The sequence below is a fragment of the Lonchura striata genome, chromosome 32 (genome assembly GCF_050655825.1).
Source record: "Lonchura striata isolate lonStrDom1 chromosome 32, ASM5065582v1, whole genome shotgun sequence".
Taxonomy (NCBI): domain Eukaryota; kingdom Metazoa; phylum Chordata; class Aves; order Passeriformes; family Estrildidae; genus Lonchura; species Lonchura striata.
This window is the reverse complement of record NC_140734.1, coordinates 7090663-7114552: the sequence shown is the minus strand read 5'-3', so window position 1 is coordinate 7114552 and position 23890 is coordinate 7090663. Positions and strand designations below refer to the sequence as shown.

Here is a 23890-nt window from a genome sequence, read left to right as displayed (position 1 = left end):
GCCCCCCCAAAATTTGGGTGCTCATCTCTCCACACATGAGATCCCCAAAATCCCCCAAAATTACCCCAAAATTCCCCTAAAATCCATCTGAGAGACCCAAAATTCCCTTAAAAATCCGAAAACTCCAAAATCCCCCTTAAAAATCCATCCGCGATTCCAAAATCTCCCCAAAATTTCCCCGATATCCCCCCAAAAATCCACATGAGACCCCAAAATCCCCCAAAATCCCCCCAAAATGCACTTTGGACCCCAAAATCTCCCCTAAACTTCCCCAAAACCCATCAGAGATCCCCAGAATTCCCCCGAGATCCCGCGGAAAGGCTGCAAGGAAGGGGAAATTCCCGGGAAATTGGGAATTCCAGGGAATTCCCGGGAATCCCCATCAGGTGCCTCCCGTGGCAATGGCGGCGCCCAGCCCGGGACGGACCCCGGCGGTTTTTCCGCTTTTTTTTCCGCTTTTTTTCCGCTTTTTCCGCCCGCTTCGCCCTTTATTTCCAAATTCCGAGGATCTGAGGCAAAATCCAACCCGGAGAGCCCCAAAAAACCCCAAAACTGCCCCAAATTCCCTTTTTCCAACATGGCGGCGCGCTCCGCCGTACGGTGCCATCAGCTGCGCGCCGCTTACGTCATCAAGAAGGCGCCGGCGCAGCCATGGCGGCGCCCGGTTCCGTACAGCGGTGTCGCGCGGGGAAAATGGCGGCGGCCGTTTCCGCCCGTGACGTCACCGGGAGGCGCCGCGCGACGATGCTGGAGGCGCTGGGCGGCGGGGGGCTGCTGCTCGTCAGGGGTGCGCGGGATTTTTGGGGCGAATTTGGGGATTTTTGGGGCTTTTTGGGGAAATTTTGGGGGCGCTGAAGGTTTGGGGGGTCCGGGGGGATGCTGGGGGTGCGGGGTGGGGGGGTCCGGAGGGGATTTTGGGGGGTTTTTGGGGAATTTGGGGGCGATTTTTGAGGAATTTTTGGGACATTTTGGGGGGGGGGGGGATTTTGGGGGAAATTTGGGGATTTCGGATTTGGAGGGGATTTTTGAGGAATTTTGGGTGGGATTTTTGGAGAATTGGGGGGATTTTTTGGGGTGTTTGGGCGGGATTTTGGGTGGAATTTTTGGGGAATTTGAGGGGGATTTTTGTTGAATTTTGGGTGGAATTTTTGGGGACTCTGGGGTGAATTTTGGGTGGGATTTTTTGAGGAATTTGGCTGGAATTTTTGGGGAATTTGGGGGACTTTTTGGGGTATTTGGGGGGGATTTTGGGTGGAATTTTTGGGGAATTTGGGGGGGAATTTTGGTGGAATTTTTTGGGAATCTGGGGGGATTTTTTGGGGTATTTGGAGGGGATTTTTGGTGAATTTTCGGTGAAATTTTTGGGGAACTTTGGGTGGGATTTTTTGGAGAATTGGGGGGGATTTTTTGGGGTATTTGGGGGGGATTTTGGGTGGAATTTTTGGGGACTCCGGGGGAAATTTTGGTCAATTTTGGGTGGAATTTTTCGGAATTTGGGGGGGATTTTTTTGGGTTGTTTGGGGGAATTTTTTGGGGGGATATTTGGGGGGGGTTCTGGAATTTGGGGGTCACCCCGGGGGTCTCCCCAAACCCCCCAGACAGCGCCGGCTCCGAGGGCCGCAGCCTCCTGCGGGCGCTCGCCAGCGAGGCCGTGGCCAGGTGAGGCATTTTGGGGGGAATTTGGGCGATTTGGGGAAATTTTGGTACGGTTTGGGAGTTTTGGGGAGTTTGGAGGGGTTTTTTGGGTGGGTTTTGGGAGGTTTGGGGTGGGTTTTGGGAGTTTTTTGGGGTTTTGGGGGGTTTTTGGGTGGTTTTGGGAGGTTTTTTTGGGTGGTTTTGGGGGTTTCTGGGTGGTTTTGGTGGCTTTTGGGTGGGTTTTGGGAGTTTTTTGGGGTTTTGGGAGTTTTTTTGGGGTGGTTTTGGGGGTTTCTGGGTGGTTTTGGTGGCTTTTGGGTGGGTTTTGGGAGTTTTTTGGGGTTTTGGGAGGGTTTTTTGGGTGGTTTTGGGGGTTTCTGGGTGGTTTTGGCGGCTTTTGGGTGGGTTTTGGGAGTTCTTGGTATGGTTTGGAGTTTTTAGGGGGTTTTTGGTGGTTTTGGGGAGTTTTTAGGGGGTTTTGGGGTGGTTTGGGGGGTTTTTAGGTGGTTTTTGGGAGTTTGTGGTAAGGTTTGGGAGATTTTGGGAGTTTTTAGGGGTTTTTAGGGTGGTTTTGGGGGTGTTGGGGGAGTTTTTGGGGGTCTGTGGGAGTTTTTGGGGGGGGGTTGGAGTGGTTTTGGGGGTTTTGGGGGAGTTTTTAGGGGGTTTTGGGGTGGTTTGGGGGGGTTTTGGGCAGTTTTTAGGGGTTTTTGGGGGTTTTTGGGGTGTTTTTTGGGGTCCCGAAGGGCTCCGAGCCCCCCAAATTTCCCCCCCAGGGCCGAGCCGGTGCTCGTGGTGCTCCTGGAGGTGCCCCGGGAGCAGTTCCAGGAGGGGCTGAGCCCCCACGTCAGGGAGCGGTGAGCCCAAAAAACCCCCAAAAAGACCCAAAAACCAGCCCAAAACACCCAAAAAACACCCCAAAACACCCAAAAAACACCCCAAAACACCCAAAAAACACCCCAAAACACCCCCAAAAAACCAGCCCAAAACACCCCAAAAACACCCAAAAAACCACCCCAAAAACCACACCAAAATCACCCCAAAAACACCCCAAAAAACACCCCCAAAAAACACCCCAAAAACACCCCAAAAAACACCCCAAAAAAACCCCTCAAACACCCCCAAAGCAACCCAAAAAACAACAAAAAACCACCCTAAAAATCACCCCAAAAACACCCAAAAAACCCCCCAAAATCCCCCCAAATCCCTAAAACCCCTCCAAAATCCCCCAAGTTTTCCCCAAATTCCCCCCAAATCCCTTCTCAACACCCCAAATTCCCCCCCAAATTCCCCCAAAATCCCCTCAAACCCCTCAAAATCCCTAACCCCCCCCAAATTCCCCCAAAATCTGTAAACCTCCCCCAAAAACTTTCTGAATCCTCCTCAAATTCCCTAAACCCCCTCCAAAATCCCCCAAGTTCCCCCCAAAATCCCTAAACCACCCCAAAATCCCCTCAAATTCCCCCAAAATCCCCTCTCAACACCCCAAATCCCCCCCAAATCCCTCCAAAATCCCCCAAGTTCCTCCCAAATTCCCCCAAAATCCCCCCAAACCCCCCAAAATCCCCAACCTCCCCTCTCCAACCCCCCAAATTCCCCCAAATCCCTAAAACCCCCCAAAATCCCCCAAGTTCCTTTCAAAATCCCCCAAAATCCCCAGTCTCCCCCTCCAACCCCCCCCAAATTCCCCCCAAATCCTTAAAATCCCCCCAAAATCCCCCCAAATCCCCCCAAATTCCTCCAAGATCCCTAAACCCCCCCAAATCCCCCCAAGCCCCCCAAAACCCCCCCAAAATCCCCCCCAAGCCCTCCAAAATCCCTAAAATCCCACCAAAACCCCCCCAAATCCCCCCAAGCCCCCCAAAATCTCTAAATCCCCCCCAATCCCCCCCAAAATCCCCCAAACCCCCCCAAAATCCCCCCAAATCCCCCCAAACCCCCCCCAAATCCCCCCAAAATCCCCCCAAACCTCCCCTAAATCCCCCCAAATCCCCCCAAAATCCCCCCAAACTCCCCCAAAATCCCCCCAAAATCCCCCCAAATCCCCCCCAAACCCCCCAAAATCCCACCCAAACCCCCCCAAAATCCCCACTTCCCCCCCAAATCCCCAGGCTGTGCTTCCGGGACCTTTCCGGGGACCCCCTGGGCTGGCTGGGCCGGGACCCCCCGGGCCCGGGGGGGATTTTGGGGGGGATTTTGGGGGGTCTCCCCGCCCCGCCCCCGCTGCTGCTGCTGGACTCGCTGAGCTGGGCCCTGCTCCGGGCGCCCCTCCCCCACCTCTGCCGCCGCCTGGGGGCGCTGCTGGGCGGGACCCCCAAAGGTGAGCGGGGTAGGGGGGTTTTGGGGGGTTTGGGGGGTTTTGGGAGGATTTGGGAGGATTTGGGGGGGGTTGGGTGGGATTTTGGGGGGATTTTGGGAGGATTTGGGGGGGTTTGGGGGGCTTTGGGAGGGTTTGGGGGGGTTTGGGTGGGATTTTGGGGGGATTTTGGGGAGGATTTGGGGGGGTGTGGGGGGTTTTGGGAGGATTTGGGGGGGTTTGGGAGGGTTTAGGGGGTTTTGGGAGGATTTGGGGGGCTTTGGGAGGGTTTGGGGGGGGTTGGGGAGGATTTGGGGGGGTTTGGGTGGGATTTTGGGGGGGTTTGGGAGGATTTGGGAGGATTTGGGGGGCTTTGGGAGGATTTTGGGGGGTTTGGGGAGATTTTGGGAGGATTTGGGGGGGTTTGGGAGGATTTTGGGGGGGATTTTGTGGAGTTTGGGGGAGTTTTGGGGCGGTTGGGGGGGTTTGGCGGGGTTTGGGGGTGATTTAGGGGGATTTTGGGAGGATTTGAGGCAGTTTTGGGAAGATTTTGGGAGGATTTGGGGGGGTTTGGGTGGGATTTTGGGGGGGTTTGGGGGGATTTTGGGGTGGTTTGGGGAGATTTAGGGAGGATTTGGGGGGGGTTGGGTGGGATTTCAGGGGGTTTGGGGGGGTTTGGGTGGGATTTTGGGAAGATTTTGGGGGCTTTGGGGAGATTTTGGGAGGATTTGGGGGGGTTTGGGAAGATTTTGGGAGGATTTGGGGGGGTTTGGGGAGATTTAGGGAGGATTTGGGGGGGTTTGGGTGGGATTTTGGGAAGATTTTGGGGGGTTTGGGGGGCTTTGGTGGGGTTTGGGGGTGATTTAGGGGGATTTTGGGAGGATTTGGGGCAGTTTTGGGGGGGTTTGGGGGGATTTTGGGAGGATTTGGGTGGGATTTTGGGGGGGTTTGGGGGGGTTGGGGAGGATTTGGGGGGGTTTGGGGGGATTTTGGGGGCAGGTTTTGGGGGGATTTGGGAATTTTGGGGAGCTTTCGGGGGGGATTTTGGGGTGTTCAGGGGGATTTGGGGAAGTTTGGGGGGATTTGGGGGGATTTTTGGGGGCTTGGGGTGGATTTAGGGGGGTTTTGGGGGGAATTTTGGGGAGCTTTGGGGGGGATTTTGGGGAGGATTTTGGGGCTGGATTTGGGGAGGATTTTTGGGGAGATTTTCAGGGGATTTGGGGAATTCCCGGATGTTTCTCGGAAGATTTTTGGGAGATTTTGGGTTTTTTTGGTTTTGTTTTTTTTTTGGGGGGGGATTTGGAGGAATTTCGAGGCGATTTTGGGGTTCCCCAATTTTCCCCCCCCCCCAGAGCCCCCTCCCCGAATTGTGGCGCTGCTGCACCAGGACCTGCACCCCCCCCAAATTTTGGGGGCTCTCGGGGGGCTCGCCCGGGCCCAGCTGATCCTGGGGGGGCCCCCCGAGACCCCCGGGGCCCCCCGGAGGCTGCGGCTGCTGCGGGACCCCCAAAAACGGGGGGGACCCCAACAGGTGGGGGGATTTTGGGGGGTCCCGGGGGGATTTTGGGGGGTTTAAAGGGAATTTGGGGGGGTCCTGGGGGGATTTTGGGGGTCCTGGGGGGGATTTTGGGGGGTCCTGAGAGCATTTTGGGGGGTTTAAATGGGATTTGGGGGGTCCCGAGGGGATTTTGGAAGGTTTAAAGTGAATTTTGGGGGGGTTTAAAGGAAATACTGGGGGATGCTGGGGGGGGTCTGGGGGATTTAAAGGGAATTTTGGGGGGTCCCAGGGGGTTTTGGGGAGTTTAAAGGGGATTTTGGGGAGTTTTGGGGGGTTTAAAGGGGATTTTGGGGGTCCTGGGGGGATTTTGGGGGTCCCGGGGGGTTTTGGGGTCTTTAAAGAGGATTTTGGGGGGTATAAAGGGAATTTTGGGGGGTCCCAGGAGATTTTGGGGGGTTTAAAGGGGATTTTGGGGGTCCCAGGGGGGAATTCTGGGGGGTCCTGGGGGGGATTTTGGGGGGTTTAAAGTGGATATTTTGACAGATTTTGGGGGTCCTAGGGCATTTTTGGGGGGGATTTTGGGTGAATTTTGAGTGGATTTTGGGGGTGATTTTTGGGGTGAATTTGGGGAGATTCTGGGACGAATTTGGGGGGATTCTTGGGCAGATTTTTTGGGTGAATTTGGCGGATTTTAGGCTGAAACTGTGGCGAATTTGAGAGGATTTTTGGGGGGATTTTTGGGGTGAACTTGGGGTGAATTTGTGGGGATTTTGGGGTGAATTTGGGGAGATTCTGGGGTGAACTTGGGGTGATTTTTGGGGTGAATTTCAGGGGCTTTTGGGGCAGATTTTTGGGGTGAATTTGTGCTGATTTTGGGCAGATTTTTGGGGTGAATTTGGGGTGAATTTGAGGTGCTTTTTGGGCAGATTTTTGGGGTGATTTTTGGGCTGAATTTGGGGTGAATTTGGGTGATTCGGGGTAGATTTTTGGGGTGATTTTGGGGTGATTTTGGGCAGATTTTTGGGGCGAATTTGGGTGATTTTGGGCAGATTTTTGGGGCGAATTTGAGGTGCTTTTTGGGCAGATTTTTGGGGTGAATTGGGGTGATTTTGGGCAGATTTTTGGGGCGAATTTGAGGTGCTTTTTGGGCAGATTTTTGGGGTGAATTTGTGGTGATTTTGGGCAGATTTTTGGGGTGAATTGGGGTGATTTTTGGCAGATTTTTGGGGTGATTTTGGGCAGATTTTGGGCAGATTTTTGGGGTGAATTGGGGTGATTTTGGGCAGATTTTTGGGGCGAATTGGGGTGATTTTGGGCAGATTTTTGGGGTGAATTGGGGTGATTTTGGTCTCTCCCCTCCCCGCAGGAGACCCTGACCCTCCTCCCCGACGGCTCCTTGGGGGGGCCCCCCCAGGCCGAGCCCCCCCCGAGCCCCGGGGACCCCTCCCCAAATTGGGGCGAGCCCGAAATGTCCCAAAAATCCCCAAATTTCGGGGGGACCCCCCTGACGTTCCGCCTGGGGCTGTCGGGGGCCGAGCGGGCGGCCAGGGCGGCCCTGACCCCCCCGTACCTGCTCAGGTGAGTCCGGGGCACCCCAAAATCCCCCAAAATCACCCCAAAAATCCACCCAAAATCCCTGAACTTCCTCCCCAAAAATTCCCCTAAAAATCCTCCCCAAACCCTCCCAAAATCCACCGAAAATCCCCAAAAAATTGCTAAAACTGCCCCCTAAAAATTTGCTGAAATCCACCGAAAATCCCAGGAATTCCTCCCCAAAAATTCCCCTAAAAATCCTCCCCAAACCCCCCAAAATCCAACGAAAATCCCTGAAATTCCTCCTCAACAATCCCCCTAAAAAACCTCCCCAAACCCCCCCCAAAATCCACCGAAAATCCCCAAAAAATTGCTAAAACCGCCCCCTAAAAATTTGCTAAAATCCCCCCAAAATCCACCAAAAATCCCAGGAATTCCTCCCCAAAAATCCCCCTAAAAATCCTCCCCAAATCCCCCCAAAATCCACTGAAAATCCCTGAAATTCCTCCCAAAATTCCTCCTGAAACCGCCCCAAAATCCCCCAAAAATTTGCTAACATTCCCCCCAAAATCCACCAAAAATCCCTGAAATTCCTCCCCAAAAATCCCCCTAAAAATCCTCCCCAAATCACCCCAAAATCCACCCAAAATCCCTGAAATTCCTCCCAAAATTCCTCCTGAAATCGCCCCAAAATCCCCCTATTTTCCCAAAAGTTCCTCAAATTTCCCCCAAATTTTCCTAAATTCCCTCTGAATTCCCTAAATTTTTTAAAAATTTTCCCAAATTTCCTCAAATCCCCCAAAAATTTCCCATAATTTTCCTAAAATTCCCTTAAAATCCCCCAAAAATCTCCCCAAAACCCCCAAATTTTCCAAAATTTTTCTAAATTCCCTCCAAATCCCCCAGTTTTTCCCAGAATGCCCCAAATTTTCCCAAAATTTCCCCAAATTTTTAGGAGCGACCCCGAGCCGCCCCCCGAGGACCCCGAGGACCCCGACGAGGACCTGGAGCTGTGACCCCCCCCGGGAACCCCAAATTTGGGGGAAAAATCCCCAAATTTGGGACCCCAATAAAGGAGCTGCCCCCTATCACCTTCCTGTGGTCATTTTGGGGCAAAATCCCAAAATTTGGGGAAAAAAAAAATCGAGTTTTAATGTGAAAAATCCCAATTTTAGAGGGAAAAAATTCCTAATTTTAGGGGGAAAAATTCCAAATTTTTGGGGGAAAAAATCCCAGATTTTGGTGGGAAAAAAAACCCGATTTAGGGGGGAAAATCCCAAAGTTTTAGGGAGAAAAATTTCCAAGTTTAGGGGGAAAAATCCCAAATTTTTGGGGAAAAACATCCCAAATTTTGGTGAAAATTTTTCCAATTTTAGGGGAGAAACTCCCTATTTTTTGGGGGGAAAATCCCAAATTTTGGGGAAAAAAAAATCCCCAAATTTCCAAGAGTTTGGGGAAGTGGGTGGGGCTTCCTGAGGAGACCACGCCCCTCATTTAAATATAAGCAAAATGCACATTTAGTCAGAGACCACGCCCCTTAATTTGCATTGGAGGCATGTCAGTAGTGCACTATGTACATCCCCTTATTTTACATAAATTTGCATAAAAGAAGAAGCAATGTTTCCCCTTACTTTACATAAATTTGCATAAAACACCCTCAATAATTTGTTTACGGGTAATCCTAACTAGTGAAAACCACGCCCCTAATTTACATAAACGAGCTGTCAATCACCCCACGTGTATTCATTCCAATAGCGGAAACCACGCCCCTAATTTACATAAACGAGCTGTCAATCATCCCACGTGTATTCATTCCAATAGCGGAAACCACGCCCCTAATTTACATAAACGAGCTGTCAATCACCCCACTTGTATTCATTCCAATAGCTGAAACCACGCCCCTAATTTACATAAACGAGCCGTCAATCACCCCACGTGTATTCATTCCAATAGCGGAGACCACGCCCCTAATTTACATAAACGAGCTGTCAATCATCCCGTTATCACCATCCCGCCTGCAGAAGCCACGCCCCTCATTTACATAAAGCGCTGTCAATCACCGCCCGGTTTTTGCTATAGCAACGCGACTTTCCCCTTAATTTACATAACCCCGCCCACCGCCTCAGCCCTTCCATTCACTCCCGTGGCAGCGGCCACGCCCCTCTGTGCAAACCACGCCCACCCCATTGGGGTGAACGGGTGTGAGACCACGCCCCCCGTGCGTGGCCCCGCCCCCCGTGCGTGCCCCGGAAGCGGCGCCGCCGGAAGTGGCGGCGGGCGATGGCGGCGATGGCGGCGCCGGCGGCGGCCCCGGCCGAGCCCCGGTGAGGCGGCGGAGCCCCGGAGCGCGGCCGGGCGCGGCCCCGGCGGCGGCCCCCGAGGCGGGGCGGGCCGCGGGCGGCGGAGCTGGCGGAGCCGGGCGGCGCGGCCGCGGGCGGGAGCGGCGGCGGCGGCGCGATGATGCGCAGCCAGTGCCTGCTCGGGCTCCGCTCCTTCGTGGCCTTCGCCGCCAAGCTCTGGAGCTTCGCGCTCTACCTGCTGCGGCGGCAGGCGCGCACCGTGCGTACCGGGACCGCCCGGGAGAACGGGACCACGGGCACGGGCCGGGAGAACGGGAGAACGGGGACGGGACAACGGGATAACGGGGCCGGGGGAACGGGAGAACGGGGACGGGAGAACGGGATAACGGGGACGGGAGAACGGGAGAACGGGGACGGGAGAACGGGATAACGGGGATGGAGCCGGGAGAACGGGGACGGGAGAACGGGATAACGGGGACGGGAGAACGGGAGAACGGGGATGGAGCCGGGAGAACGGGGATGGAGCCGGGAGAACGGGGACGGGACCGGGAGAACGGGGACGGGACCACGGGCACGGGGCCGGGAACCGGGAGAACGGGGACGGGACAACGGGGACGGGGCCGGGAGAATGGGGACGGGACCGGGATGGAGCCGGGAGAACGGGAACGGGACCTGGATAACGGGAACGGGACCGGGATAACGGGAACGGGACCGGGAAAACGGGGATGGGACCGGGATGGAGCCGGGACAACGGGGACGGGACCGGGAGAACGGGGACGGGACCGGGACAACGGGAACGGGACCGGGACGGGACCGGGAGAACGGGGCCGGGACAACGGGGAGAGCGGGGAGAAAGAACCGGGATGGAGCCGGGACAACGGGAACGGGACCGGGAGAACGGGAACGGGACCGGGAAAACGGGAACGGGACCGGGAGAACGGGAACGGGACCGGGATGGAGCCGGGAGAACGGGAACGGGACCGGGATAATGGGGAGAACGGGGAGAAAGAACGGGGATGGAGCCGGGAGAACGGGCACGGGGCCGGGAACCGGGAGAACGGGGACGGGACAACGGGGATGGAACCGGGAGAACGGGATAACGGGACCGGGACAACGGGCACGGGGCCGGGAACCGGGATAACGGGGCCGGGACAACGGGGACGGGGCCGGGAGAATGGGAACGGGACCGGGACGGGACCGGGAGAACGGGGATGGGACCGGGACGGGACCGGGAGAGCGGGGAGAAAGAACCGGGATGGAGCCGGGACAACGGGAACGGGACCGGGATAACGGGAACGGGACCGGGACGGCCCGGGACAACGGGGACGGGACCACGGGAACGGGACCAGGATAACGGGAATGGGACCGGGATGGAGCCGGGACAACGGGGACGGGAACGGGATAGAACCGGGAGAATGGGGATAGAACTGGGATAGAACCGGGATAGAACTGGGATAGAACCGGGATAACAGGAGCGGGACCAGGATAACGGGAACGGGACTGGGATAGAACCGGGATAACGGGGACGGGAACGGGATAGAACCGGGAGAACGGGAACGGGACCGGGAGAACGGAAATGGGACCGGGATAGAACTGGGATAACGGGATAAAACCGGGATAACGGGAACAGGACACCGGGAACGGCGGTAAAACCGGGATAACGGGAACGGGGATGGGACCGGGATAACGGGAACAGAGCCAGGATAAAACCGGGAATAACCGGGATAGAACCGGGATAACAGGGATGGGATAACGGGACCAGGATAACGGGAACGGGACCAGGATAGAACCAGGGATAACCGGGATCAAACCAGGATAACGGGAATGGGACCGGGATAACGGGAACGGGACACCGGGAACGGCGGTAAAACCGGGATAACGGGGATGGGGATGGGACCGGGATAACGGGAACGGAGCCAGGATAAAACCGGGAATAACCGGGATAGAACCGGGATAACAGGGATGGGATAACGGGAACGGGACCGGGATAACGGGGATGGGACCGGGATAGAACCAGGGATAACCGGGATAAAACCGGGATAACGGGATAAAACCGGGATAACGGGAACGGGGATGGGACCGGGATAACGGGAACGGGGATGGGACCGGGATAACGGGAACGGAGCCAGGATAAAACCGGGAATAACCGGGATAGAACCGGGATAACGGGGATGGGATAACGGGACCGGGAGAACGGGGATGGGACCGGGATAGAACCGGGAATAACCGGGATAAAACCGGGATAACGGGAACGGGATCAAACCGGGATAACGGGAACAGAACTGGGATAACGGGAAGTGAGTGGGAATGGAGCAGAATGTTTTGGAATAATTTGAGACATTTTGGGATAATTTGGGAAAAAATTTGGGATCAATTTGGGACATTTTGGGATAATTTGGGGATAAATTCAGAAAATGTGGGAATATTTTGGGATAACTTAGGACATTTCGGGATAAATTCAGGATATTTTGGGATAATTTGGGACATTTTGGGATTAATTCAGGATATTTTGGGATAATTTGGGGATAATTTCAGAACATTTTGGGATAATTTGGGACATTTTGGGATAAATTTGGGATATTTTGGGATAAATTCAGGATTTTTTGGGATAATTTAGGACACTTTGGGATAATTTGGTTTATTTTGGTATAAATTTTGGACATTTTGGGATAATTTGGGACATTTTCGGATAAATTTTGGATAATTTGGTAAATTTTGGGATAAATTTGGTAAATTTGGGGATAAATTTTGGATAATTTGGGATATTTTGGTATAAATTTGGGACATTTTGGGATCATTTGGATTATTTTGGTATAAATTTGGGACAATTTGGGATAAATTTGGGACATTTTGGGCCGAGTGGCGGCGTTTGAAGGTCGGGGGGGGTCACGTGGGGCTTTTTTGGGGCCAATTTTTGGGTTTTTGGGAATTCCGGGATCACCTGAGGGGAATTTTGGCCCCTCTGGGGGAGAATTTGGGGGATTTTGGGGCCAATTTTGGGAATTTTTGGGATCTTTCCCGGCGTTTCAAGGTTGAATCCGGCCCGGGGGGGTCACGGGGGGTGGGGGAGGGGCCGCGGATATTTTGGGATGGGGGGAGGGGCCGGGACCGGCCCAAAATGGAAAGTTGGGAATTTTTGGGAATTTTGGGGGAATTTTGGGGAATTTGGGGGGAAATTTAAAAGCCCTGAGGGAGTCTGGGGGGATTTAGGGGAATTTTGAGGAATTTTTGGGGGAATTTTTGGGAATTTAGGGAGGATTTGGGGCCCTGAGTGAATTTTGGGGGAATTTATGGGAATTTTAAGGGATTTGGGGGGGGATTTTTGGGACATTTCAGGGAATTTTTGGGGAATTTTTGGGAATTTAGGGGGAATTTGGGATCCTGAGGGAGTTTTGGGGGGATTCAGGGGAATTTTAAAGGATTTTTGGGGGAATTTGGGGGATTTTTGGGACATTTCAGGGAACATTTTGGGAATTTTGAGGAATTTTAGGGATTTTGGGGGGAATTTGGGATCCTGAGGGAGTTTTGGGGAGATCTAGGGAAATTTTGAGGGATTTTGGGGGGGATTTTTGGGACATTCCGGGAATTTTTGGGGAATTTGGGAAAATTTGGGATCCTGAAGGAATTTCGAGGGGGTTTAGGGGGAATTTTTTGGATTGTAGGAGATTTTTGAGGGAATTTTGGGTGTATTTTGAGGGATTTTGGGGAAATTCCAGAAGATTTTGGGCGTTCTGATCCCATTTTTGGGGTTTTTCCCCCCAAAACGGCCCTGGGGGGCTCGGGAAGCTCCGAATTTTTTGGGTTTTTTTTCGGGGGGGGATTTTTTGGGTTGTGCTGATGGATTTTGGGGATTCCCGAATTTCGGGGTCCCCCCAAATTTGGGGTTTTCCAGGTGATCCAGTACCAGACCGTGCGCTACGACGTCCTGCCCCTGTCGCCCATCTCCAGGAACCGCCTGAGTGAGCCCAAAATTGGGGAGAAAACCCGAAAAATCGGGATCGGGAACCCCAAAATTGGGGAGAAACCCGAAAAATCGGGATCGGGAAACCCAAAATTGGGGAGAAAACCCGAAAAATCGGGATCGGGAACCCCAAAATTGGGGGAAAACCCGAAAAATCGGGATCGGGAACCCCAAAATTGGGGAGAAAACCCGAAAAATCGGGATCGGGAAACCCAAAATTGGGGGAAAACCCGAAAATTTGGGATTGGGAACCCCAAAATTGGGGGAAAACCCGAAAAATCGGGATCAGGAAACACAAAATTGGGGAGAAAACCCGAAAAATTGGGATCAGGAAACCCAAAATTGGGGAGAAAACCCGAAAAATTGGGATCAGGAAACCCAAATTTGGGGAGAAAGCTGAAATTCAGGATTGGGAAACCCAAAATTGGGGAAAAACCCAAAAATTTGGGATCGGGAACCCCAAAATTGGGGAGAAAGCCAAAAATTGGGGTGGGAAATCCCAAAATTGGAGAGAAAACCTCAAAATTTGGGATCGGGAACCCCAAAATTGGGGAGAAACCCCAAAAAATCGGGATCGGGAACCCCAAAATTGGGGAGAAATGCAAAAAAACAGGATTGGGAACCCCAAAATTGGGGAGAAAACCTCAAGGTTTGGGATTTGGAACTCCAAAATTGGGGAAAAACCCGAAAATTGGGGTGGGAAATCCCAAAATTGGGGTGGAAAATCCTAATATTAGGGAGAGGATCCCAGAATTTGGAGAGAAAAACCCAAACCTCCAAATTTTGATCCCAAATTCTGCCCCAAATTCCCAAATCCTGCCCCCAAATTCCCAAATTTCCCCTCTAAATTCCCAAATTTCCCCTCTAAATTCCCAAACTCTGCTCCCAAATCCCTGTATTTTCCCCCCTAAATCCTCAAATTTTGCTCCCAAATCCTGGAATTTTGCCCTGAAATTGCCAAATTTTCCCCCAAAATTCCCCAATTCTGCCCCAAATTCCCCAAATTTTGGCCCTAAATTGGGAATTTTGCCCCAGACCAGGTGAAGAGGAAGATCCTGGTGCTGGACCTGGACGAGACCCTGATCCACTCCCACCACGACGGAGTCCTGAGGCCCACGGTGCGGCCCGGCACCCCCCCCGACTTCATCCTCAAGGTCCCGGGGATTTTGGGATGAATTTGGGGGATTTTGGGAAAATTTGGGGAAATTTGGGGGAATTTGGGGCAGTTTTAGAGCAGTTTTTGGGGTTTTTTTAGTGATTTTTTGGGTTTTTTGGGGTATTTTTGGGGTATCCTGAGGCCCACGGTGCGGCCCGGCACCCCCCCTGACTTCATCCTCAAGGTCCCGGGGATTTTGGGATGAATTTGGGGGATTTTGGGAAAATTTGGGGAAATTTGGGGGAATTTGGGGCAGTTTTAGGGCAGTTTTTGGGGGTTTTTTAGTGATTTTTTGGGGTATTTTTGGGGTATCCTGAGGCCCACGGTGCGGCCCAGCACCCGCCCCGACTTCATCCTCAAGGTCCCGGGGATTTTGGGATGAATTTGGGGGATTTTGGGAAAATTTGGGGAAATTTGGGGGAATTTGGGGCAGTTTTAGAGCAGTTTTGGGGGTTTTTTAGTGATTTTTTGGGGTATTTTTGGGGTATCCTGAGGCCCACGGTGCGGCCCGGCACCCCCCCCGACTTCATCCTCAAGGTCCCGGGGTTTTTGGGATGAATTTGGGGGATTTTGGGAAAATTTGGGGAAATTTGGGGGAATTTGGGGCAGTTTTAGAGCAGTTTTTGGGGTTTTTTTAGTGATTTTTTGGGTTTTTTGGGGTATTTTTGGGGTATCCTGAGGCCCACGGTGCGGCCCGGCACCCCCCCTGACTTCATCCTCAAGGTCCCGGGGATTTTGGGATGAATTTGGGGGATTTTGGGAAAATTTGGGGAAATTTGGGGGAATTTGGGGCAGTTTTAGGGCAGTTTTTGGGGGTTTTTTAGTGATTTTTTGGGGTATTTTTGGGGTATCCTGAGGCCCACGGTGCGGCCCGGCACCCCCCCCGACTTCATCCTCAAGGTCCCGGGGATTTTGGGATGAATTTGGGGGATTTTGGGAAAATTTGGGGAAATTTGGGGGAATTTGGGGCAGTTTTAGGGCAGTTTTTGGGGTATTTTTGGGGTTTTTTGGGGTATTTTTGGGGTATCCTGAGGCCCACGGTGCGGCCCGGCACCCCCCCCGACTTCATCCTCAAGGTCCCGGGGATTTTGGGATGAATTTGGGGGATTTTGGGAAAATTTGGGGAAATTTGGGGGAATTTGGGGCAGTTTTAGGGGAGTTTTTGGAGGTTTTTTAGTGATTTTTTGGGGTATTTTTGGGGTATCCTGAGGCCCACGGTGCGGCCCAGCACCCCCCCCCGACTTCATCCTCAAGGTCCCGGGGGTTTTGGGATGAATTTGGGGGATTTTGGGAAAATTTGGGGAAATTTTGTGGAATTTGGGGCAGTTTTAGAGCAGTTTTTGGGGTTTTTTAGTGATTTTTTTGGGGTTTTTTGGGGTATCCTGAGGCCCACGGTGCGGCCCAGCACCCCCCCCGACTTCATCCTCAAGGTCCCGGGGATTTTGGGATGAATTTGGGGGATTTTGGGAAAATTTGGGGAAATTTTGTGGAATTTGGGGCAGTTTTAGAGCAGTTTTTGGGGTTTTTTGGGGTATTTTTGGGGTTTTTTGGGGTATTTTTGGGGTATCCTGAGGCCCACGGTGTGGCCCGGCACCCCCCCCGACTTCATCCTCAAGGTCTGGGGAAATCCGGGAATTTTGGGGGATTTTGAGGGGTTCAGGATGAATTTTGGGGATCCCAGGTCAAATTTTAGTGTCCCAGGAGGAATTTTGGTGTTCTTGAGGCTGATTTTGGGGTTTTGGGGCTGATTTTGGGGTTCCCAGGATGAATTTTGGGGTTTTGGGGCTGATTTGGGATCCCAGGAGGAATTTTGTGGTCCCCAGATCCAATTTTGGGGCTTTGGGGCCAATTTTGGGGTTCCCAGGAGGATTTTTGGGGTTCTGGGTCCGATTTTGGGGTCCCAGTGCCAATTTTGGGGTTCCCGGGTCCAATTTTAGTATCCCAGGTCTAATTTGGGGGTTTTGGGGCCAATTTTGGGGTCCCCATTCTGATTTTGGGGTTCTGGGGCAGATTTTGGGGTCCCAGTTTGGATTTTGGGGTCCCAGTTCCGATTTATGGGTCCCACTTCTGATTTTGGGATTTTGGGTCCAATTTGGGGGTTTTGGGTCCGATTTTGGGGTCCCAGTTTGGATTTTGGGGTCCCAGTTCTGATTTTGGGATTTTGGGTCCAATTTGGGGGTTTTTGGTCCAATTTTGGGGTCCCAGTTTGGATTTTGGGGTCCCAGTTTGGATTTTGGGGTCCCAGTTTGGATTTTGGGGTCCCAGTTCTGAATTTGGGTCCAATTTGGGGGTTTTGGGTCCGATTTTGGGGTCCCAGTTTGGATTTTTGGGGTCCCAGTGCTGATTTTGGGATTTTGGGTCCAATTTGGGGGTTTTTGGTCCGATTTTGGGGTCCCAGTTTGGATTTTGGGGTCCCAGTGCTGATTTTGGGATTTTGGGTCCAATTTGGGGGTTTTGGGTCCGATTTTGGGGTCCCATTTCGGATTTTGGGTCCCAGGTGGTGATCGACAAACACCCCGTGAGGTTCTTCGTGCACAAACGGCCCCACGTGGATTTCTTCCTGGAGGTGGTGAGTGACCCCAAAAAGCCCCAAATTCACCCCAAAATCCAGCCCAAAACCCGGCGAAACCCATCCCAAATCCCCAAAATCCCCCAAATTCCCCAAAATCCCCCAAAATTCCCAAAGTTCGGGTGAGCTGGGGCCGTTCACGTCCAGCACGGAGATCTACGGCCCCAAACCCCATTTGAGACCCCCAAAATCCCCTCAAATCACCCCAAAATCCCCTCAAATCACACCAAAGTTCCCAAATTTTCCCAAAATTCCTGGAATTTCCCCCAAATTTCTGGAATTTGCCCCAGGTGAGCCAGTGGTACGAGCTGGTGGTGTTCACGGCCAGCATGGAGATCTGTGTCCCCAAACCCACCTGAGACCCCCAAAACTGCCCCAAAACCGCCCAAAATCCCCTCAAATCACCCCGAAATTCCGGGAATTTTCTGCTTTTTCCCAAAATTCCAGGAATTTGCCCCAAATTTCCCCCAGGTGAGCCAGTGGTACGAGCTGGTGGTGTTCACGGCCAGCATGGAGATCTACGGCTGCGCCGTGGCCGACAAGCTGGACAACAACCGCAGCATCCTCAACCGGCGCTACTACCGACAGGTGAGACACACCTGGACAGGTGAGACACACCTGGGACATGCCTGGGACACACCTGGACACACCTGGACACACCTGGGACACACCTGGGCAGGTGAGACACACCTGGGACACACCTGGGACACACCTGGACAGGTGAGACACACCTGGACACACCTGGGACACACCTGGACACACCTGGGACACACCTGGGACACACCTGGGCAGGTGAGACACACCTGGGACACACCTGGGACACACCTGGGACACACCTGGGCAGGTGAGACACACCTGGGCAGGTGAGACACACCTGGACACACCTGGGACACACCTGGGACACACCTGGGCAGGTGAGACACACCTGGGCAGGTGAGACACATAACACAGGTAACACCTGGACAGGTGAGACACACCTGGACAGGCGAGACACGTAACACAGATAACACAGGTAACACCTGGACATGTGAGACAGGTGACACGTGTAACACGCGTGACACAAGTGACACAGGTAACACAGGTAACACAGATGACACACGTAACACAGGTGTGGTGGGCGTGTCTGTGGGCATGTCCCAGGTGCGGTGGGCGTGTCCCAGGTGTGGTGGGCGTGGTCCAGGTGTGGTTCAGGTGCGGTGGGCGTATCCGTGGGCGTGTCCCAGGTGTGGTGGGAGTGGTCCAGGTGTGGTTCAGGTGCGGTGGGCGTGTCTGTGGGCATGTCCCAGGTGCGGTGGGCGTGGCCCAGGTGTGGTTCAGGTGTGGTGGGCGTGGTCCAGGTGTGGTGGGCGTGTCCCAGCTGTGGCCCAGGTGCGGTGGGCATGTCCCAGGTGTGGTGGGCGTGGGCCAGGTGTGGTTCAGGTGCAGTGGGCATGTTCCAGGTGTGGTGGGCGTGTCCCTGGGCGTGTCCAGGTGCGGTGGGCGTGGCCCAGGTGCGGTGGGCGTGGCCCAGGTGTGGTTCAGGTGCGGTGGGCGTGTCCAGGTGCGGTGGGCGTGGCCCTGGGTGTGTCCAGGTGTGGTCCAGGTGCGGTGGGCGTGGCCCAGGTGCGGTGGGCGTGGTCCAGGTGTGGTTCAGGTGCGGTGGGCGTGGCCCAGGTGCGGTGGGCGTGGCCCTGACGCGGCCCCGCCCCCAGCACTGCACGCTGGAGCTGGGCAGTTACATCAAGGACCTGTCGGTGGTGCACAGCGACCTGTCCAGCATCGTCATCCTGGACAACTCCCCCGGCGCCTACCGCAGCCACCCAGGTACCCAAAATATCCCAAAATATCCCCGAAATATCCCCGGGATCATCCCAAAAATCCCCGTCCCAAAATTCCCAAAAACCGCCCCAAAAATCCCCCCCAAATCCCCCCCTGGGTCTGTCCAGCATCATCACCCTGGACAACTCCCCCGGCACCTGCCACAGCCACCCAGGTACCCAAAAATTCCCAAAATGTCCCAAAATATCCCCAAAATATCCTCGGGATCATCCCAAAAATCCCCGTCCCGAAATTCCCAAAAACCGACCCAAAAATCCCCCCAAATCCCCCCCTGGGCCTGTCCAGCATCGTCATCCTGGACAACTCCCCCGGCGCCTACCGCAGCCACCCAGGTACCCAAAATATCCCAAAATATCCCCAAAATATCCCCGGGATCATCCCAAAAATCCCCGTCCCGAAATTCCCTAAAATCACCCCAAAAATCCCCCCAAATCCCCCCCTGGGCCTGTCCAGCATCGTCATCCTGGACAACTCCCCCGGCGCCTGCCACAGCCACCCAGGTACCCAAAAATCCCAAAATATCCCAAAATATCCCCAAAATATCCCCGGGATCATCCCAAAAATCCCCGTCCCGAAATTCCCAAAAATCGCCCCAAAAATCCCCCCAAAAATCCCCCCCAAATCCCCTCAAAAACCCCTCTGGAGTTCATAGCAGCCCCCCAGGTATCCCAAATATTCCCAAAAATATTCCTGAAAATATTATTGAAAATATCCCAAAATATTCCCAAAAATATTCCTCAAAATATCCCCAAAAATATTCCCGAAAAATCCCAAAAATATTCCCGAAAATATCCCCAAAAGTACTCCTGAAAAATCAAAAAAATATTCTTGAAAATATCCAAAAATATTCCCAAAAATATTCCTGAAAATATCCCAAAATATTGCCAAAAATCCCGTGGCTCAGATTTCCCCAAAAATCTCCCCAAATCCCCTGGGGACCCCCCAAAAATCCCCCAAAATCCCCCAAATCCCACCCAAAAATCTTCCCAGGACCCCCCAAACCCCCTGGGGACCCCCAAAATCCCCCAAAAATCCCCTGGGGACCCCAAAAATCTCCAAAATCCCCCCAGACAACGCCATCCCCATCAAGTCGTGGTTCAGTGACCCCAGGGACCCCCAAATCCCCTCCCAAAATCCTCCCAGGACCCCCCAAATCCCATCCAGGACCCCCAAAAATCCCCTGGGGACCCCAAAAATCCCCAAAAATCCCCGAAATCCCCCCAGACAACACCATCCCCATCAAGTCATGGTTCAGTGACCCCAGGGATGCCCTAAAATCCCCCAAATCCCACCCAAAAATCCTCCCAGGACCCCCCAAATCCCATCCAGGACCCCCCAACCCCCTGGGGATCCCAAAAATCCCCCAAAAATCTCCTGGGGACCCCAAAAATCCCCAAAAATCCCCGAAATCCCCCCAGACAACGCCATCCCCATCAAGTCGTGGTTCAGTGACCCCAGGGATGCCCTAAAATCCCCCAAATCCCACCCAAAAATCCTCCCAGGACCCCCCAAATCCCATCCAGGACCCCCAAAAATCCCCTGCAGACCCCAAAATCCCCCCAAAAATCCCCAAAAATCCCCGAAATCCCCCCAGACAACGCCATCCCCATCAAGTCGTGGTTCAGTGACCCCGGGGACCCCCTAAAATCCCTGAAAATCCCCCAAATCCCCTCCCAAAATCCTCCCAGGACCCCCCAAATCCCATCCAGGACCCCCAAAAATCCCCTGCGGACCCCAAAATCCCCCCAAAAATCCCCAAAAATCCCCGAAATCCCCCCAGACAACGCCATCCCCATCAAGTCGCGGTTCAGTGACCCCAGGGACCCCCAAATCCCCTCCCAAAATCCTCCCAGGACCCCCCAAATCCCATCCAGGACCCCCCAAACCCCCTGCAGACCCCAAAATCCCCCCAAAAATCCCCGAAATCGCCCCAGACAACGCCATCCCCATCAAGTCGTGGTTCAGTGACCCCGGGGACACGGCGCTGCTCAACCTCCTGCCCATGCTGGACGCGCTCAGGTGGGCGGGGGGGGATTTTGGGGGAGATTTGGGGGTCCTGGAGGGGTCTGGGGGGTCCTGGAGGGGATTTAGGGGGTCTTGGAGGGGATTTGGGGGAGATTTGGGGGTCTTGGAGGGGATTTGGGGGAGATTTGGGGGTACTGGAGGGGTTTTGGGGAGTCCTGGAAGGGTTTTGGGGAGGATTCGGGGGGTCCTAGAGGGGTTTTGGGGGTCTTTGAGAGGATCTGGGGGGATTTGGGGGTCCAGGAGGGGTTTTTGGGGGGTCTTGGAAAGGTTTTGGAGAGGATATGAGGGGTCCTGGAGGGGTTTGAGGGGGTCCTGGAAAGGTTTTGGGGGGATTTGGGGGTCCTGGAGGGGTTTTGGGGAGTCCTGGAAGGGTTGTGGGGGGATTTGGGGGAACCTGGAAGGGATTTGGGGGGTCTTGGAGGGCATTTGGGGGGATTTGGGGGTCCTGGAGTGGATTCAGGGGGTCCTGGAAGGGTTTTGGGGGGATTTGGGGGTCCTGGAGGGGTTTTGCGGGGGATTTGGGGGTCCTGGAGGGATTTTAGGGGTCTTTGAGAGGATTTGGGGGGATTTTGGGAGGTCCTGGAGGAGATTTAGGGGGTCCTGGAAGGGATTTGGGGGTCTTTGAGAGGGTTTGGGGATCTTGGAGGACTTTTGGGGGGTCTTGGAGGGGATTTGGGGGGTCCTGGAGGGGTTTTGGGGGGTCTTGGAGGGGATTTTGGGGGGATTTGGGGGTCCTGGAGGGGTTTTGGGGGGATTTGGGGGTCCTGGAAGGGTTTTGGGGGGTCTTTGAGGGGATTTGGGGGGATTTGGGGTCCTGGAAGGGTTTTGGGGGGGTCTTTGAGGGGATTTGGGGGGATTTGGGGTCCTGGAGGGGTTTTGGGGGGATTTGGGGGTCCTGGAAGGGTTTTGGGGGGTCTTTGAGGGGATTTGGGGGGTCTTGGAGGGGATTTGGGGGCAACTTGGGTGGTCCCAGGGGAGTTTGGGGGTCCTGGAGGGGTTTCGATGGGGATTTGGGGGGATTTTCGGGTATGCTGGGAGGATTTGGGGGTTTTCCCCACATTTTGGGGTTCCCAGCCCCCTCTCTGCTCCCCCGTTGGTATTTTTGGGGGGCGGGGGTCTCACCCTGCGTCCCCCCTCCCCAAATTCAGATTCACGGCCGACGTTCGCTCCGTGCTGAGCCGCAACCTCCACCAGCACCGCCTGTGGTGACCCTGGAGACCCCCGGGACCCCCGGGGACCCCCGGGACCCTCTGGGGACCCCCGGGACGCCCTGGAGACCCCCAGGACACCCCGGAGACCCCCGGGACCCCCGGGGACCCCCCGGAGACCCCCGGGAGACCCCCGGGACACCCCGGAGACCCCCGGGACACCCTGGAGACCCTTGGGGACCCCCGGGACACCCCGGAGACCCCCGGGACCCTCTGGGGACCCCCGGGGAGCCCCGGGACACCCCGGAGACCCCCGGGACCCTCTGGGGACCCCCGGGGACCCCGGGACACCCCGAAGACCCCCCGGGACCCTCTGGGGACCCCCGGGGAGCCCCAGGACCCCCGAGGACCCCCGGGACACCCCGGAGACCCCCGGGACCCTCTGGGGACCCCCGGGACCCCCGGAGACCCCCGGGACCCTCTGGGGACCCCCGAAGACCCCCGGGACCCCCGGGGACCCCCCCGGAGAGCCCCGGGACACCCAGAGACCCCCGGGACCCTCTGGGGACCCCCGGGGATCCCCAGGACACCCTGGAGACCCCCGGGACCCTCTGGGGACCCCCGGAGACCCCCCGGAGACCCCCAGGACAACCCGGAGACCCCCGGGACCCTCTGGGGACCCCCGGAGACCCCCAGGACCCTCTGGGGAACCCCCCTGGGACCCCCAGGACCCCCGGGACCCCCCCAGGACCCCTGGGACCCTCTGGGGAACCCCCCAGGACCCCCGGGATGGGACCCCCGGGACCCCAAGAGGGTCCTGGGACCCCCCAAAGGCCCCTGGAGACCCCCGGGACCCCTGGGGAACCCTCTGGGACCCCCCCAGGATCCTCGGGATGGGACCCCCAGGACCCCCGGGGACCCCCTGGAGACCCTCGGGACCCCCTTGGGGACCCCCCCAGGATGGGACCCCCGGGCCCCCCTCCCCCTCGGGGCCGGACTCTTCTCCCCCTCCTCATTTTTTTGGGGGGAGGGGGGGTGGAAATTAAATTTTGGGGAGGGGGTGGGGTTTCAGCGCCCCTCCCCCACCCCCTCCCCCCCGCGTGCCTGAATTGGGGAGGGGGGCTTCAATTTTGGGGGGGGGGGGGGAATTTGGGGGGCCGCCCCCCCCCAGGACAGACGGACATTTGGGAGCCCCCCCCCCCGTTTTTAAAAGCTCTCGGTCCCACTGGCGGCGTCTCTGTGGTTTCCTGGGAGAAAAACCCGAATCTGGGGTGAAAACCTCGGATTTTGGGGGGGAAAAAATGGATTTTGGAAAAAAAAAACAAAAAAAAACCCAAAAAACTCCGATTTTGGGGTGTGGCTGAAGCTCTGGTTTAGCAAACGGGTGGGAGGTCGCGGGTTCGAGTCCCGCCAGTGCCTTTTAGCGGGGCGCCCCCTTTTTTGGGGGGACACCCCACATTTAATGGGGGACACTCAGTTTGGGGGGAAAAATGAATTTTGGGGTAAAAAAAACGAATTTTGGGAGAAAAAATGCGATTTTTTGGGTTTGGTTAAAGCTCCTGTCTAGGAAATGGGAGATCCCAGTTTCGAATCCCAGCGGTGCCTTTAGTCCCGGCGCCCCCTTTTTTGGGGGCACACCCCCATTTTAATCTGGGACACTCCGTTTGCGGGAGAAAACCACGAATTTTGGGGAAAAAACCCAAATTTTGGGTGAAAAACGGCGATTTTTTAGGGTTTATTTGGTCTCTGTTGTTCCTGTGCCCCCTGTGGGAGGGGTTAAACTGGGACAAACTGGGAGGAGATAAACTGGGAGGGACTGGGACAAACTGGGATAGACTGGGAAGGGTTAAAGTTAAACTGGGGTGGACTGGGAAGGGTTAAAGTTAAACTGGGATGGACTGGGAGGGGTTAAATTTAAACTGGGACAAACGGGGAGGGGTTAAAGTTAAACTGG

The 23890-nt window shown here is 55.0% G+C and overlaps 2 protein-coding genes across 12 annotated transcripts; both read left to right on the top strand.

Annotated features, from left to right (window-relative positions):
- The first annotated feature begins 719 nt into the window (after positions 1 to 719).
- ELP5 (elongator acetyltransferase complex subunit 5) lies at positions 720 to 8573 on the top strand. Of its 3 annotated transcripts, XM_085564319.1 has the most exons (7): positions 720 to 787; positions 1599 to 1659; positions 2409 to 2489; positions 3744 to 3952; positions 5281 to 5459; positions 6793 to 7004; positions 7915 to 8573. In XM_085564319.1, the coding sequence occupies exons 1-7, from the start codon at positions 745 to 747 to the stop codon at positions 7973 to 7975; spliced, it is 846 nt and encodes a 281-aa protein (XP_085420445.1). In that variant the 5' UTR covers positions 720 to 744; the 3' UTR covers positions 7976 to 8573. The 3 variants fall into 3 exon arrangements, with proteins under 3 accessions (XP_085420445.1, XP_085420446.1, XP_085420447.1); XM_085564320.1 differs by lacking the exon at positions 5281 to 5459; XM_085564321.1 differs by lacking the exon at positions 6793 to 7004.
- A 731-nt stretch (positions 8574 to 9304) lies between these two features.
- CTDNEP1 (CTD nuclear envelope phosphatase 1) lies at positions 9305 to 23283 on the top strand. Of its 9 annotated transcripts, none has more exons than XM_085564312.1 (9): positions 9305 to 9518; positions 13152 to 13218; positions 14261 to 14338; positions 16874 to 16945; positions 17417 to 17533; positions 18637 to 18748; positions 18918 to 19095; positions 20698 to 20782; positions 21937 to 23283. In XM_085564312.1, exons 1-9 carry the CDS (start codon positions 9417 to 9419, stop codon positions 21963 to 21965), a joined length of 840 nt encoding a protein of 279 aa, XP_085420438.1. In that variant the 5' UTR covers positions 9305 to 9416; the 3' UTR covers positions 21966 to 23283. The 9 variants fall into 9 exon arrangements, 7 of the variants coding, with proteins under 7 accessions (XP_085420438.1, XP_085420441.1, XP_085420437.1 ...); XM_085564311.1 differs by having other exon boundaries at positions 9307 to 9518; positions 14261 to 14374; XR_014950692.1 differs by having other exon boundaries at positions 9311 to 9518; positions 14256 to 14374.
- The last annotated feature ends 607 nt before the right edge of the window (positions 23284 to 23890 follow it).

What these genes read in the sequence shown, in the direction of transcription:
- ELP5 (XM_085564319.1), top strand. Translation starts at nt 745, where the DNA reads ATGCTGGAGGCGCTGGGCGGCGGGGGGCTGCTGCTCGTCAGGG. An exon ending in AACGGGGGGGACCCCAACAG is followed by an intron (nt 5,460 to 6,792) that starts GTGGGGGGATTT and finishes CCCTCCCCGCAG; the next exon opens with GAGACCCTGACCCTCCTCCC. An exon ending in ACCCCCCCGTACCTGCTCAG is followed by an intron (nt 7,005 to 7,914) that starts GTGAGTCCGGGG and finishes CCAAATTTTTAG; the next exon opens with GAGCGACCCCGAGCCGCCCC.
- CTDNEP1 (XM_085564311.1), top strand. Translation starts at nt 9,417, where the DNA reads ATGATGCGCAGCCAGTGCCTGCTCGGGCTCCGCTCCTTCGTGGCCTTC. An exon ending in TGGATTTCTTCCTGGAGGTG is followed by an intron (nt 16,946 to 17,416) that starts GTGAGTGACCCC and finishes AATTTCCCCCAG; the next exon opens with GTGAGCCAGTGGTACGAGCT. An exon ending in CCCATGCTGGACGCGCTCAG is followed by an intron (nt 20,783 to 21,936) that starts GTGGGCGGGGGG and finishes CCCCAAATTCAG; the next exon opens with ATTCACGGCCGACGTTCGCT.